The sequence below is a fragment of the Cyanistes caeruleus genome, chromosome 14 (assembly GCF_971803275.1).
Source record: "Cyanistes caeruleus chromosome 14, bCyaCae1.hap1.1, whole genome shotgun sequence".
In the NCBI taxonomy this organism is placed as follows: Eukaryota; Metazoa; Chordata; class Aves; order Passeriformes; family Paridae; genus Cyanistes; species Cyanistes caeruleus.
In genome coordinates, this window is record NC_141714.1 from 9,111,987 (window position 1) to 9,127,239 (window position 15,253).

General features: G+C 48.0%; 1 protein-coding gene across 2 annotated transcripts; it reads left to right on the forward strand.

Moving 5' to 3' along the window:
* The first annotated feature begins 6,589 nt into the window (after positions 1–6,589).
* RAB39B (RAB39B, member RAS oncogene family) lies at positions 6,590–14,502 on the forward strand. Of its 2 annotated transcripts, none has more exons than XM_023926097.2 (2): positions 6,590–6,856; positions 10,932–14,502. In XM_023926097.2, exons 1-2 carry the CDS (start codon positions 6,642–6,644, stop codon positions 11,356–11,358), a joined length of 642 nt encoding a protein of 213 aa, XP_023781865.2. In that variant the 5' UTR covers positions 6,590–6,641; the 3' UTR covers positions 11,359–14,502. The 2 variants fall into 2 exon arrangements, with proteins under 2 accessions (XP_023781865.2, XP_086706786.1); XM_086850660.1 differs by lacking the exon at positions 6,590–6,856 and adding an exon at positions 7,351–7,545.
* Positions 14,503–15,253: the final 751 nt, after the last annotated feature.

Below are 15,253 nucleotides of genomic sequence, written 5' to 3' on the forward strand. Positions count from 1 at the left end.
TGGCTGATTTGGAGCAATGAGGTTTGAGCAACAGTGGGCAACTCCAGAGTGACCATTCCCACACTTTTCGGGTGTTTGCCATTTTCACGCACACTTCTGAACAGGCTGGTTGCTTGGTTGCTTGGTTGAAGATGCAAAAACTGAACATCAGTCTCCAGAAGACCCATGGAGAAATTACTGTAAATGGTTTATGTGAGATCTGAGAGAAAGATGGGAATGATGGAGAGCTAGATAGGTCTCCTTCAGGAGCCCTGCAGGAGCCTGGCAGCCCCAAATGGAGCTCCTTTTTGGTTTGCATTAATTTCCCATTCACTCATCTTAAATGCTTATCTCAGGTACTGAATGAAGGGTGTAGCTGTTAGGAGGCAGCAGCATCCTAGAAGAAGTGGAAAAACACAAACAGGAGCAGGGGCTGAGCTTGCCAGGTTTGCTGGTCTCAGATTCATAGTTGAGGGCTCCAGTAAGTATTCCACCTGGAAAGGGGCTGATGTACAGTTGGTGCCCTGTAAGTGACATGAAATATGTGCTTGTGTAAGCAGGCAGATATTTGCTTTTTAAAATCTTGTAAAATCATATTATGGTTGAACTTGTCTCTGGGCTGTTCAGCCTCTGTTGTGGACCCAAACTAGCTAAACGAGTCCTGCTTTAGAAAGGAGGGAATCCTGTACATGAAGGCATTTCTGTGGGTCAGTTTTCCTTTTTTTCCATTACTGCTGTTGAGTGAATTACTTGGCATCTTGTATATTACAAAATTGAAACTATACAACACCACAGACCCACAAGTCCTACCCCCTGCAGCACCTCAAAGACCCCCACAGCTAATCCTCAACAGGCATGGCAGCTTGTGATGAAAAGGTGATGGGCAGAGTGACTGCAAGTGTGTTTTACCTTTTCTCTACAGACTAGCCTGTGCAGCTGATAAACTTGAGATGCTACCAGCAGGAACAGAAATCAGATTTCATGCATCTAACAACCCATAATACCATTATAGTAGTTGTTAACAACCCAAAGTAGCTCTCGTAAGCAAGCAGTCTGAACTCTGGACTCAGAGGGGAAGCTAGGGAGCTGTTTTCTGGCAATATAAGTAGCTCAGACACCCACTTTATAGCAAGAAAAATCACAATAACCTCTTTCCTTTCCCTCCTCTCTCTTTCCCACTCACCATTATTAATTTATCCTGATTCTAATGGCTTCTATTTGCTCTTAGCAGATCCTGTTCCCTTCCTGGGAAGAACAGCTACAAGGACATGATATTCCCCATGGAGGATCTGTGCTAGGATTCAGGCAGACTCAGACGGATATAATGATCTCTTGATGGGAGGCCCCCTTTTTGATCAGCCTGTGCATGACCATTTTAATGTGATGGTAATCTGAAATAAGACACCAGGAGCTGCATCCGGAGTGAGCCCTCTGCATGGTAAGGAGCTGCTGTTTAATTTATTGTCACAGAGAAACGTTTTGCAAATGTTCTATGTCTCTTCAAAAAGCCCAGCTCTCTTGTTTGTGTGTGCCTGCTGTTGGGGCTAGAGGCTGTGTCATGAGTGCTGAGTGGCACCAGAGGGTGGCTCTGCTACTTGCAGGGATGTGGGGACATCCTCATCCTCTGTACACATCCACCAAAGTGGGTCACACTGTATGAGAGTTTAATCTTCCCTGTCCATTCTGGCTGCAAAGCAAATGCTAACACTGCCCTGGAGCACGGCTTCTGACTCAGGAGGGTTTCTCTGGTTATTTCTGAAGTTTCTCTGCATTAGTCTCTCTCACATTTTCCCACTGTCATGGATCCTGGCTGGCTTTGCAGCCCTGTCTCTGTGCCATTGTTAAGCTCTTTGTGAGGAGGCAGAGCCTCCTGCTCAGGGGATGGGGCAATTGAAGCTGTCTGAAGTTGGGCAGCTACTCTGCGCGGGGCCCTTTGTCTCTCTGCAGCTAAGGGAAGGAGAAGTGGTAGTGGAGGACAGTTCTTCCCATCAAGCTGAGTGGGATAAATAGCTCTCAAGATTACTGATTACTTGAGAGTAACTGATTACTCTCAAGATATCAGTTACTGCCTTTTTCAGCTGGGTACAGAAGGAGCCTGGGCACCTAGTGTAAGAGAGCCATTTAGGTAATGGGTTCCTATAATGATGGGGGCCCATTAATGGAACAGCCAACATCACTCAGGCAGGGCTCTTTATCAAGCCTGTGTCTGTTGTACTGCTCTTATTTTGATTCCAGTGTGACATTGGGGAACCAGTGGTGGCTCTGCAGGATGCCACGCCTGGAGCCCCAGCCAGCATGCCTGGAACTGCCTTGGTGGACGGTGCTCACCCCCTTGTGCACTAGAGGCATTTTGCTGACAAGAGAGTATTTGGTGAGAGAGAATAGACAAATTTCCTGGGGACAGAGGCTGCCAATCTGCCAGAGAGCTCCACCTCTCCAAAAGTCACTTTAGCTCAGCCAAAAGCCAAGGTGGGATAGAAGCTACACCATGTGCCTCCTCGCACTCAGCCCTGCCTGCTCTCTCCTCCTGCTACTGCTGTTGGAGGCTGTAGGGATGTCACTACATCACAAAGTCCTAAATTTTGCTCCCAGTGCCTGCTGTCAACTGGGCTGTCAGTTCCACAGCACTGTGTGGTGCCCTTACTTTATGCATCACCCTGACTAACTGTGGACATCATATAAATAATAAACACTAACTCACCCTAATGCCTTCCCTCTGTCCTGGGTTTTACAGCAAAAGAGTCAGCCATAGATCACGGGTGCAATCGCATCCCTGTCAACAGTGTAATCTGTCTCCGTGTCACACTGGGATAGGCCTCATTTAACAGCAATGTTTTATAGAACTAGTTAATAAATTGTTTGTGGTTCTCAGCCCTGTTCTCAGCACTCCCATCATCCTGGTGTGTGGCCCATGACTGTTTTCAGTGACTGGTGTCTGGCCTGTTTGGTTGTGGAGGGACTCAGGGCTCTGCTTGGGTGCAGTTTATCTCTGCAACAGTGAGCATCTCCATTGTGCATGTGGCTAAAATATAATACCTGCAAGGACCAGGGATGACAGCATGTGGATGTGGGTGCTCCAGTTCACCAGTGTGTTGTGATCACTGCACTGGCCCAGGCTGGGGCACAGACACAGGCTGCTTCACAGACCTCCTGTGCAGCCAGACCCACGGCAAGGGATTGTGGCTGATTGATTGTTTTTTGTATCCTTGGAAACTGAAAGGGCATTAAAACTGCATGGTTTGTGCAGTGCAGATGCACTCTGTTCATTGTAGTGCAGCTTTGGTGCTGGAGATGGCTTCAGCCTCCAGCTGTGGGTTGTAAAGGGCACTGGTTTGAGAGAAAAGCTAAGCTACAATGGAACACCAAACTATTTAGAGGGAATATTATCTATTTAGAGGGAATCCAACCAAGGCCAGGTTGGATGGGCCTTTGAGCAACCTAGTCTAGTGGAAAGTGGCTCTGCACATGGCAGGGGTTTGGAACTGGATGAGCTTTAATGTCCCTTCCAACACAAACTATTCCATGATTCTGTGAAGTACTTTTGTGAATTGTAGTGCTAAGCTCCAGGAGAGTGTCTGGCTCTGAGACATCCCTGACCATGGCTCAGTACCTTCTCTGTTTTATTTCTTACAGCAGCATTCCTGCCCAAGAGGAGTTGCCTGCCTCCAGACCATCCCTCCCCAGACATAAGGACTGCTGGGGCTGGGGCCAGGCCTAAGGGGGAGTTCCTGCCACTTGGAGCATGCACCTCAATCACCACCCACCATCCTGAGGAACAGGGCTTGCAAAAAGCCCAAGTATCTGCTAGGGCTTCATCATCTCTCACTAAAAGGGAGAGAATATAACCCCTCTGGGATAGAAGCTACAGAGAGCACAGGGTAGCAATGGAGTCATTCTCCAGCCTTTGCCTCATTTTCTCAGCTTTTATGCCTTAAAGGAAATTTACTAATTGCTCGAGTGGCTGATGTGTAGATGTTTGTCACCTAGTGCAAGATGTGTACAAAGCCCTTGGGCAGGGCTGTCACCCATGTGCTCAGGCTGCTCTCCCCAGGACTACCAGCTCTGAGGGGAAACAGGCTTCTCTGGAATCGCCCCCAGGGCCATAGGAAGGAGTGCTGAAGAGTTCTCCCCAGTCTGGAGCTGCCATCAGCTCACGGGGGCTGCTCCCAGTGCTGCTATCAGTGCACATACTCTCATGGTGTCTCACCAGCACCTGCCATCCTGTCCTCAGCCAACAAACCTCATTTTGCATCAAATCTGGGTTACTGTCTCTCAGACACCAGATTTCCCTTTTTCTAAAATGGTACCAGAACAAAGGCTCTCCCAGGATGTCATTTGCTCCTACCTTCTCACTAGTTGCTAATTAATACTGTGGCTGCCTAGTCATGCAGCGGGTGTTCATCTTTATGCATGCATTCAGAGAAGATGAACATAAGATCTGCATCATGGGGTCCTGCAAGTTGATTTGCTGGGGAAGACAGGTGCCTGATGCTTCAGGAATTCTTCTAGCTACAAGAGGATCTGCTGGGCACCTTGCTGGTCTCCTCAGCTCTGCACAGCCCTGAAGTCAAGGTGCCCTGGCTGCTCCTTGGTCATGCCAGGAAATGCCCACTGTCAGTGGGCCTTGAGCTGCTCCTGGAGATGCTGCTGGTGGGTGACTCACAGTAACTAATGTTACTGAGTGCCCTGTGTCTGCTTGAGCAGGTAAGACCTGTAGTAGAAAGGGAATGGGGCAACTGTATGTGCAAGCACATGGGGAGGAGAGAAAAACAGTGAAGAGAAACCACAATTGTTTGTGGGCTTCAACTAATGGGCCTGGAGTACTCAGAAATCGTTCAGTAAAGTGCACCAGATCCCCAAAAAGCCTCGCTGGCAATGAGTCACTGGTTAATGTACCACTAACTTGAATTTATAGGTTTAATATTTTTCTGTTGCACTGTTGCTGTTGCTGTGTAGATTGCTTCATCAATCTTCTTTCTTGTCCTGAGGTACGTTAAAGTAGGATCTTTTGGGGTTGTTTTTTTTAATCAATTTATTTCAAAGAATAGTGGAAAAGTTCCTTTGCCATTTGTTTCTCAAGACTTGAAATGTCCTCGAGACTAATGTCCTAGTCCAATTTACATAGTCCTGCATCATAAACCACATGCCTGTATAAATACCCTTTTTCTGAGGACCTGGGAATATATGAATATAACAGCCACTCTCAATACATTTATTTCAATAGTGCTCATGAAGGAGGAGCTTTTAATGAAACCATCTTTATTTTTTAAAAAAAACCACCAACATACTCATAAATGTTTTTAAAAGTGTCAATATTCCTCCTTTCAGTGTCTGACTGAATACAGACATTTTACTTGCCGTTTTAATAATATACATTTTCCCTTCCAGAGATCAAAATTCTGCCCTGGCAAGAGTTTTAAAAGTAGGTGCTCAAAATTGGCCATATCCCACGGAGCCAGGGGAGAGTGGCTGTGTGGTGCTGTGGCAGTGACATTCCCTTTTTGGGATAGGCTGGGCAAAACTAGGACCGGCAGTTCAAGGGGTTTGTGCTTGCACTGTTGGAGGTTCACGGCCACTCAGGCTCCTGAACACCCTGCGGAGCCAGAAGCCACTTGAGCAAAGTGAGGGAAAATGGATTTAAGACTTGTGGTGTTTAAGTTGCTGGGTACTTAATGTCTGTAATTACTAATTTTTGAGACCGTACACATATCATATACACATACATTTTATATATACATGCATATATATATGTATGTATATATGTATATATATGCAAACACATATATGTGTGTGAGCATGTGTATTTGCTCGGTTTCGTAAGACGCCTTCTCTTTCCAGACAGGCTGGTGCGGTGCAGGTGACCCTGGGGCAGTGCAGAAGTTCTCCAGAAGTGCCAGGAGCACTTGGCTCCTCCGATAGATTTCAATGGGAACGAAGCCCCCAGTGCAGCAGTGAGGAGCCTGAATCTCTCCAGAAATGAGTGTCGGGTTTAAAACACAGAAAGATGTTGTGCACCCTGCTCGACCCCCCTTTTCTCTTGCTGAAGCGCTGAGGAAGGTGAGCTCTACACAGCCATGGGCTCAGCAGAGCTCCCCTCGGCCGCTGGGAACCCCTTCGGTCCCGGGGATCCCTCCGGCCTCCGGTGCCCTCGGCCTGGGCCCCCCGGCCGCTCCCGTCGCCCCGCACGGTCCCGCCCCGCACGGTCCCGCCCCGCCCGGCTCCCGCACCGCCGCGTTCCGGGGCTGGCGGCTCCTCCCGGCAGTGCGGTACCTCGCGGCCGCCATTGCATCACCGGCACCCGCGCCGGCCGCGCCTGCATTCCGCACCCCGCACCCCGGCTCCGGCTCCGGCTCCGGCGGGGAGGGGCTGGGCGAGCGCGGGCTCTGTGGCAGGGGGGGAGCGACTCGCGACCGGTTTCCAGCGCCGGTTCGGCGGCGCCGCGGCCGCGCCGCCGCCCCCCCGGCTCTGCGTTGGGCGCAGCGCTGAGGCGGCGGGAGTTCGGCGGGATGCGCCGGTGGTGACGGGGCAGGGCAGGCGCGCAGGGCCAGCGCCGCCCGCCATGGGCCCTGCCTGAGCGGCGCGGCCGGGGCCGCCCCCGGGCCCGCGGGCCGGGCATGGGCGGCGCGGCGGCGGGCGGGCGCTGAGGGGCCGGCGACAGCAGGATGGAGGCGATCTGGCTGTACCAGTTCCGCCTGATCGTCATCGGCGACTCCACCGTGGGCAAGTCCTGCCTTATCCGCCGCTTCACCGAGGGTCGGTTCGCCCAGATCTCCGACCCCACCGTGGGCGTGGATTTCTTCTCCAGGCTGGTGGAGATCGAGCCTGGCAAGAGGATCAAGCTGCAGATCTGGGACACGGCCGGGCAGGAGCGGTTCCGGTGAGACCCGCGGGGCGGGGCCGGGGGCTGCGGGCCTGGCCCGGCTTGGGCGGGGGGCCCGCAGCCTAGTGAGGCTTGTGGAAATCAGACAAAGAAGAATCAAATTGGCACCTTCTGTGCCACCCGCATCCCCATGCCTGAGATCCGTGTCCACCTCTAATGGCCGCATGCAGTTGTGCAGATGTGCAGGTGTGGATGTCGGGGAGCGGCCCCGCTGCCGCTGGGGAGGGGTACGAGGCGCTGGCTCCGCGTTTTACCAGCCTGGAGGTGGCCGTGCATCCTCTTGCTTCCCCCCGCTGCGGAGGCAGTGACTAGGATGTTTCACAGCCGAACACTTAAGCTGAGGCTCGCGAAATACAGTGGAATATGTGTTTTGGTGCTCTGCTGTCGCAGCAGAGCTCTCTGTAGGACAGAGAAAGGTCGGGACAAACCCTTATCTGTGGTTGTACAGGGGTGACAGGTGCTTTCTGGAGAGTGCCGTGCCGAGCGCTGCGTGGCAGAGACAATTTGGGAGCTTAAGTAACAGTTAACCAAGTCTCGACGAAATAAAATAAAAGCAGCATGTGGGACCCCGCCAAGTTTCCCACAGGACTGTATGGGAAAAACAGCAGCCCTGGTTGGAGCAGGCTTCGTCCCAGCCAAAGAGGGGCTCAGACCTGCTGCTCTGACAGCATGTATTTTGAAGGCATGTGAGTGTACCCGCAGCTCCTGGCCTCCTGTTTGCTTGTATTTTTCACGTCTTTAGCTGTTATCCACTCTTCCATCCTGCTCCCTCTGGGATTGCTTCCTGTGTTCCACATCTCTGCAGCATCATAGAGCTTCTACTTCTGTGCTGTAATGACTTGCCTGAGGAATGTTTTGGTTTCATTCAGTAGATGAAACTCCCCTACCCCCACCCCTCACCACCTTCCCTCGCATCTGTGACACTGGCATCTGGCCCAGGACGTATAGTAGTTGGTCCTTATCCACTGACAGCTTTTTCCTGTGCTACCTTGAAGCCTTGCAGGCAAGGAGCTGGTGCTTTATTCTGCTGTGTGAGGAGCAGTTAGCTTGCAGTTGCATCAGCTTTCAGCTTTGGATCTCTGGCTGAGGTCTACAGAAAACACACCTGAGTGCCATCCCCTGTTCCTGCCATTGCTGTGAAGAGCAAGAGGCTGTCAGATGGCTTCAGTTTCTTTCACACATTAGGAAGTCTGGGGCCCTGGAGGCTGCTTGCCCTTGGTGCTGGGGGCTGACCTGGCCCAGCACTCAGGTTGTCAGCATGATGAGCAGGTGACCTTCAGTGCAAGGGCAGCTGCACTGCTGCAGTGGGCAGCAGCCTGTGAAGGCAGGAAGAGTGCAAGGGGCAGGAATGGTCAGTGACATTAAAAAAAATCCCATTTTGCAACTTTGAAATGCCCTTCCCAAAGCGCAGACTTGAATTCCCAATGTAAAAAGCTGGAGCAAACCCAGGGGCCTTTATTGTGCACTCTGAAATGGATGGGGGGGGGAGAAAAAAAAAAGTAAAATCTGATTTGTGTTTATCCCTTTCAAATCACTCTTAGCCTTGTGACAAATTGTGCCCGATGAAGAAAACTCTTGGGCTCCTCCTACAAAGTAGGTTTCTTGGCCAGAGACAAGAATTAGCTGTTACTGGAATAAGCCAAAGCCCCTTGGACTTGTCATAGGCAAGAAGCACAACGGAGCAGGTGCTCTCCAGAAACCTGAAACTTTTTTTGTCATTTATCAAGCACAGGGAATTTCTTAAGAGGGAAATCTGTAAGAATGAGCTCCCCTTTTTCAGATTTGAGCATTTCCAGTCTGCTTTATATAGTTTAACAGCTTCCCCATGGGGGCAAAACCACTGTAGTTATTTTGAAAACACCTTGGCATTCTCAGAGCAGCAGATGTGTTACAATTTTGCTCTTCCTGAACCCCTGTTGTGAGCTCTTTCACTCTCCATAAATTAGTAGCAATTTCTGTGCAGTCAAGGTTTAAATTACAGTTAAGCATGTGCCACTCTATTTTGCCAGACCAGGCCCAAAAACATGCTGCCTGGGACAGTGTTGAGGCAGCTTTGGAGCTGTAGAACAGGGTCCAATTCTTCCCAGATCCAGCAGGTCTTGCCCATCTCTCATTGCTCAAGTAATGCTATTTCCTTGTCTGAAACATGATGTTGTGTAATGCTAGCAAAAGCCTGTGCAGCCCTTGCTCCCTGGAACCACCACCTACAGAAAAGCTGTTTCCTTCCAGCCAGCAGCTCTCCCTTGGCTGAGAGGGAAATACACGAACAGGAATGGACCTTGGGTGCAGGAGTCCCCACCATGGGTACAGAGCAGGGGACAGAGTTCCCAGACAGAGATGTTGCCTGTATGTTAAAACTTGGTTTAACATAAGTAACATAAAAGTAGGTGCAAGTCTGTGTACTGCTCTGCATCAGTGTGTGGTTGTGGTAAGAGGAGGGAAGGTAGAAATCTCAGAAGGGAATTGGGGAGGGATGTGCAGCATAAAGGCAATATGCTTTGTCTCCTGCAGATCAGTGAGGAAAACAGTTGTGGAAAAGGCTTTAAGAAGAAGCACTGAGACCTTCACCTAATTTTACCTTGAAGCAGCATTCAGCTTAGATCCCATCATGTCTTTTAGAAGTACCTGAGGCATTTTTGTTGCTGGCAGGGGGAGCCAGGGCTGATGGCATGGAACACAAAGGAGAAACAGAAATGTGGTGTGTCAATGTGGGGGTGAATTCAAAGTGCCAGTATCTATTTGCAGCTGGCCAGATAGCAAAAGGCAGATCTAATTCCCTCTGTGCCAACGGTGCAGTGACTATTGTCCATAAGCCAAACAGTTGGAGAGGAGAAATTATCCAAACACAGCCAACTATGTTTTCTCCCCTGCTTCTGGCTTTCATCAGTTTTTTTCTGTGAATTTTCACCCATCACTGTATGTTTGTTGATAAAACAATTCTTGAAAACTCTAGTTCATCCTTTCTTGGGGCAATTTTGACAGATCCACACATTACAGGACCAAATGGCACCTAACAACAGACTTGCATAGGCAAAAAAAAAAGACTCGTCCTAAGCTAAAAATGCAGCAGTGCTTATATTACTCCAGCAAGGAAAGTTCAGGCCTAAGTGTGAATTCCTCCAGGGACTGAAATCGACCATTGCTTCTGGACTTAGAGCAAATCCATGACTTGCAGAAATACCACTGTTCATCAGCTTCTTGGTTTTCCCTTGTGTAGTAGTTACTGAACTGTAGTTCTCAGCTTATCCTCATGGTCTCAGCTTTGCTGCATTGTCCCTGTGTTTGCTTATTTCCTGTGTTGCTTTTGGCTGCCTTGGGCTGGCCTAGCTTGGAAGAGCTTTGGGAGATGTACACAGCCTGCAGTTCTGGGGTCTTTTTGGGGACTATCTAATGTTGTCAGTATTTGGCAGGAACATGACCAGTGCCAATTCTTCTTGGAAACTAGTGTAATTTTGCTGTTTCTTGGGAGGTCAGATGGGCTGCTCCTGTCAGTGCCACTGACAGTGTCCTGTCACTGTAATGTCACCGTAATCCAATTCTGCAGTGGAAGAAGCTGTAGGGATGGGTGGATGTCCCTGTCCCAGGGCCCTGGGTATATGGAGGGGAGCTACAAGCCCATGATCAGCCTTCCAGATCTTTGACCTTCTGTTTTTATGTGGCTTTCAGAGAGCAGGTGTTTGGTTTAAATTGAATCCTTTGATTTGCCACAGTGCTTCTAAACCAGTGGGTTAGATGAGGTGTCCAGAGAACTGACATGGTGGGGGGTGGGACTCAACAACCAGGAGCATACAGAAATCCATGAGAGAAAAAAGTGGTGGTGGGAATTTTGAAGAGAGCCATAATAAATCAGTGGGACGGTTACTTAAGTGTAAAATCTTTAAGCCAAAATAAATTTTCCTTTTAAATTACAAGCTCTACAGAGCACAAGCTAGAAGTCCTAAGACATTGCCTGAATGGCCTTCTCTTGCCCTATATTCTGCAAGGTAGACAGTGTTGTGGTAATGCTGCTTTCTTAAAGGATATATATTCACACAGCTGTAATTTAATACTGTTGTGGCTTCTTGGCTTGCAGGTCCATCACCAGAGCCTACTACAGGAACTCGGTTGGAGGACTACTCCTCTTTGACATTACAAACCGCAGGTCTTTCCAGAACGTCCACGAGTGGCTGGAGGAGACAAAGGTTCACGTCCAGCCATACCAGATCGTCTTTGTTCTGGTAGGTCACAAGTGTGACCTTGACACACAGCGGCAAGTGACCAGGCACGAGGCGGAGAAACTGGCTGCTGCCTATGGTATGAAGTACATTGAGACCTCGGCTCGGGATGCCATTAATGTGGAGAAGGCCTTCACTGATCTGACTCGTGATATATATGAGCTGGTGAAAAGGGGGGACATTTCAATCCAGGAGGGATGGGAAGGGGTAAAGAGTGGGTTTGTCCCAAACGTAGTGCACTCTTCAGAAGAAGTGGTGAAATCAGATAGACGGTGCTTGTGCTGAGCTTCTCTAGAGAGGCGAGTGGTGATGAACTCTACTAACCAAACATACTTTACTAAGTGAACTCAGTGTGACAGAAGGGAGAGCAACACTCCCCTTGTGAACAGCCTTCCACATTGTTTTGGACACCAGGACAGACCCTGGAAAGAGATATTCTTTTCCAAATAACCTTTCAGAACTGGGGGATACAAACCCGAAGGAGAGTGAGTGAGGGTGCATGTGGATGTTGTAAGGAGATGAGAAGCAGAAATGAGGGGCTGTACAACACAGAAAAGAGTATACACAGCTGAATGGGCTGGTACATGCCAGGCTACTGTACATGTTCTCTTTTAAGTAAACCCATAGCTCCCTGCTGGCTTTTGGAGCCACAAAATGGATACTCAGTTGTATGAAAAACAGGCAGACAGAGAAAACAGGAGGACATCTTGGTTTGTGTCAGCTATTTCTTTCCAGGACAGTCTAAAGGCAGCATAGATACCATTTCCTCATAAGGTCAGTTTCACAAGAGAAGTTTACCGACATGGTATGCACACTTCCGAGTTTTCTTTCTTATGTTCTTGAATGTAGTTCGATAGCAAAGAATATTTTGTGGGATTTAAAGAGGAAAACAGTAGTTATTTAACTGGTAATTAAAATTTAAATTATTCATCCCTTAACAGTGTTTTTCTTGCTGTGCTGAACCAAGACTCTGAGTGGCAGCTCTTGCTGTAGTAGGGATTATTCAATGCAATTTTTACTCATTTACTGCCTGGGTGAGTACCCTGGAAGTACCCTAAGTCCAGGGCTTTTCAGTAGAATTAAGTGATGAAGAGCATAAAGAGAGAACCATGTCCTCAGGTGTTATGTCTTAACACTGGGGTGTTGCAGCCAAGTGGGACACACCATTTCTGTTTCAGTAACAGCACTGTGCTGACATTACCAGCCAGGTCACAAGGAGGAATGGGAAGGAGGAAGAGAAAAAAGAAACCAAACGAAATAAAAACTTGAAAAGGTTAACTCAGGTGCATCAGACATCCTAAAAGTTGAGATTTGCTCTTAAAGAAGTTAAATAGCATAGAAAGCAACAGCTTCCATCAGTACTTTCTGCTGTTAAAGTGTCGTTTTCTGTCTTGGCCTCTGTGGAAGAGAACTGGCATTGGGAAGGTAGAACACACAGCAGGAGTGTCTGAGCGGGTGGAAAGCTTCAAGACACACTCAAGAGTAAAATTTGTTTTCCTCCATGTTTTAGTTTGACAAAAGAGGATCCATCTCAGATTTGCCATCTCAGACAGCCATGTCACAAGAACTGTATGTAGGTGGATGTTTTCTGGGAATGCCATTCACCACTTAAAAGCTTTGCTTCTGCCAAATTTTAACCCAAGCTTTTGAAGTGCAGTGGGGTGACTGTGCTCCTGTAGCAAATTAGGGAAGTTCAGCCTATTGAAAGTGAACAAACAAAATGATAGTGACTTTTTTACTTGTGTTTGAAAGCTTTATACACCAAACTGCAGTAGGAAGAAGGGACGGTTTAGGTAAAAGCCACAGGAAGCATCTAGTGTTTATTTTAGACCTGTGAGTAGAGAAAAATAAAATTGTTCCAGCTTTTTAATCTGTCCCATCTACAGAAATACAGATCTTGATGCTATTGAGTTCAGACTGTTTCACCTTCTGAACCTGTTTGCAGTTTGCAGCAGCACATGGGTAGGTCTGTTTTAAGAGAAAACCTGTGGTTGCCATATTGAAACTGTAAAAAAACCCCAAACCTCCAGCAAACCTAACCTAACAACCCCAAACCCTGAACACTTTTGTTTCTTGGTGTTCTAGGAACAATTTCACTTCTTGATGTTGGCAGGGGAGCAGCAGCGCTGTACCTGCTGGGAGGGCATAGGGAGCAAATGCCACCAAGGGGGGTGGCAGTGACCTGGTGCTTCTTGGTGAGCTTAAATAGGCTTGAATGTATCCAACACCTCATGCTAAAGGCCAGTGAATGCCAGGCACTTGGGGTTGAGTTGAGGGCCCTGAAAGTAAAATAAATAAATAAATTTAAAAAAAAAGAAAAAGAAAAAAGAGTGCCCTTTACAAAATCTGTTTTTGGCTGAGCAAAGGTGGATGCAGGGAGCACCCCAGGAACTGGGCAGATGTCAGGGCAGAGTGTGGGATTTGCTCTGACCAGCTCAGTCAGTTGCATTTCACAAAGGCAGGGACAGACAGTACCAAAGGGTCAGTTTCTGTTCCCTGAATGGAAAGTCCACCAAGCAAGCTACTTCAGCTTTTCAGGGGCCAGCTGGACACTAGGTGTGTCTGGGGGTGTCTGTCTGAGGATAGCAGCAGCCCCAAGGGCAGAGCCAGAGTGTGACATGATGGGCCATGAGGAGTTGGATCAGACATCTTAGCAATAGTCACATTCTATAATTCCCCTGTGCGAAAGCCTGGCCAGAGAGGAAAGATCACTTCATGAGACAGACAATATTTTATTTAATGTGTTTTGGACATTCCCCTTTACTGCTCCCAGGGAGAAATTCCAGAAAGCCTAAGCCAGTAAGTGCATTCAGGCCTTCAGAGTGAATCTTCAATTTAAATACAGAACTGTTGTAATTCTGAAGAACATTACAGAAGAAAATGTACACAGTCTTAACTACTTAGAGTTAATAAATTGTTATATTAAATGATAGAGAAATCATTATCTACATCTTTTTCTAATTCCTTGCATTTTCTAGACAGCTTATTAAAATACAGGAAATGTAGATTCATCTGTACAAAATTTGGAATGATTTTTCTAAGATTAAATACTTATTGGATAAGCTAAGAATTCTTTTCTAACAACTGGTTTTAATGCTTTGACTTAGAGGGACTTTGAGAAATCAGGTGATACCTTTCATAGGCTAAAGGTCAGGAGCTCTTATACTCTAGGACAAAAAGAGAAAAAAAAAGCAAAAGCTAACTTTCTGTGGTCTCTACCACATGTTAAAAACAATCTGCATGTTAGACTGAACTTGCTCAGAACCTCCAGAATAAAAGCATACTTTACACTGTCCTTGCTTTGTTATGCACTGTAATGAAATGTGAAAATAATGCTGTATTTAGCTGCCTGTATGTGACTGAAAATATGCTTGTATTTAGCAAAATGGTTACTACGTGATAATGTGAAATTCAAAACTTGTAAAGAAACTTTGGTGGGTTTTTTTTCCCCTTTCCTCCTACCCATTCTCTCTTAGTGTGTTTCCCTGCTCCCTATCTCTGCGGATCCACCATTCCCAGGCACTGCCTCACAGCCCCTGGACACTCTTCCCTGTAGGGCCTGCCTCACTTTGCACCTGTCCTCTGCCTTGCTGAGAAAAAACAGACAAACTGCTCTGAGACAAAACCACCCCCTGCTTCCAGCAGTTGCAGCCACTGCAGCCTTGGCCCCTCCTGGAGGCCTCTGCAGGTCTGGTGGTATGGCAGCTACAACAACAAAGGGCAGAGCAGTCCTAGGCAAGGGTTAGTCAATGAGCTCACTTTTGGGGGTTTTTATTTACCTCAGATCAAACACATAAACACCAAATCCTGAGTAATGATGGCCACAGCCATCTCCCATCCCCCAGGAACCAGACACAGGAGCCATTTCAACTCCAAGGCTGTCACCCTGTCCCCTCTAACATGCAGCAGCAGGTTCCTGGCAGTGGCATAGTGTTGATTTTGTTTGGCTCTGCTTCTGCTGTGCAAAAATGCTTAACTGGTCGTTTCATTTTGCACAACAAAGGCAGGCAATTGCTGCCTTAGGACCAGCCTGGGGTGGGGGCGTGGGAGCGCAGCCTGTTAGGATTGCATTAATCCAAACCGAAGAAAAAACTGTAAGAGAAATCAGGCTCTGTTTGCAGCTGTCTTTCCATCGTTGCTGATGCTAGAAAAAGAAAATGGAAAGCAGCAGCCTACAGCC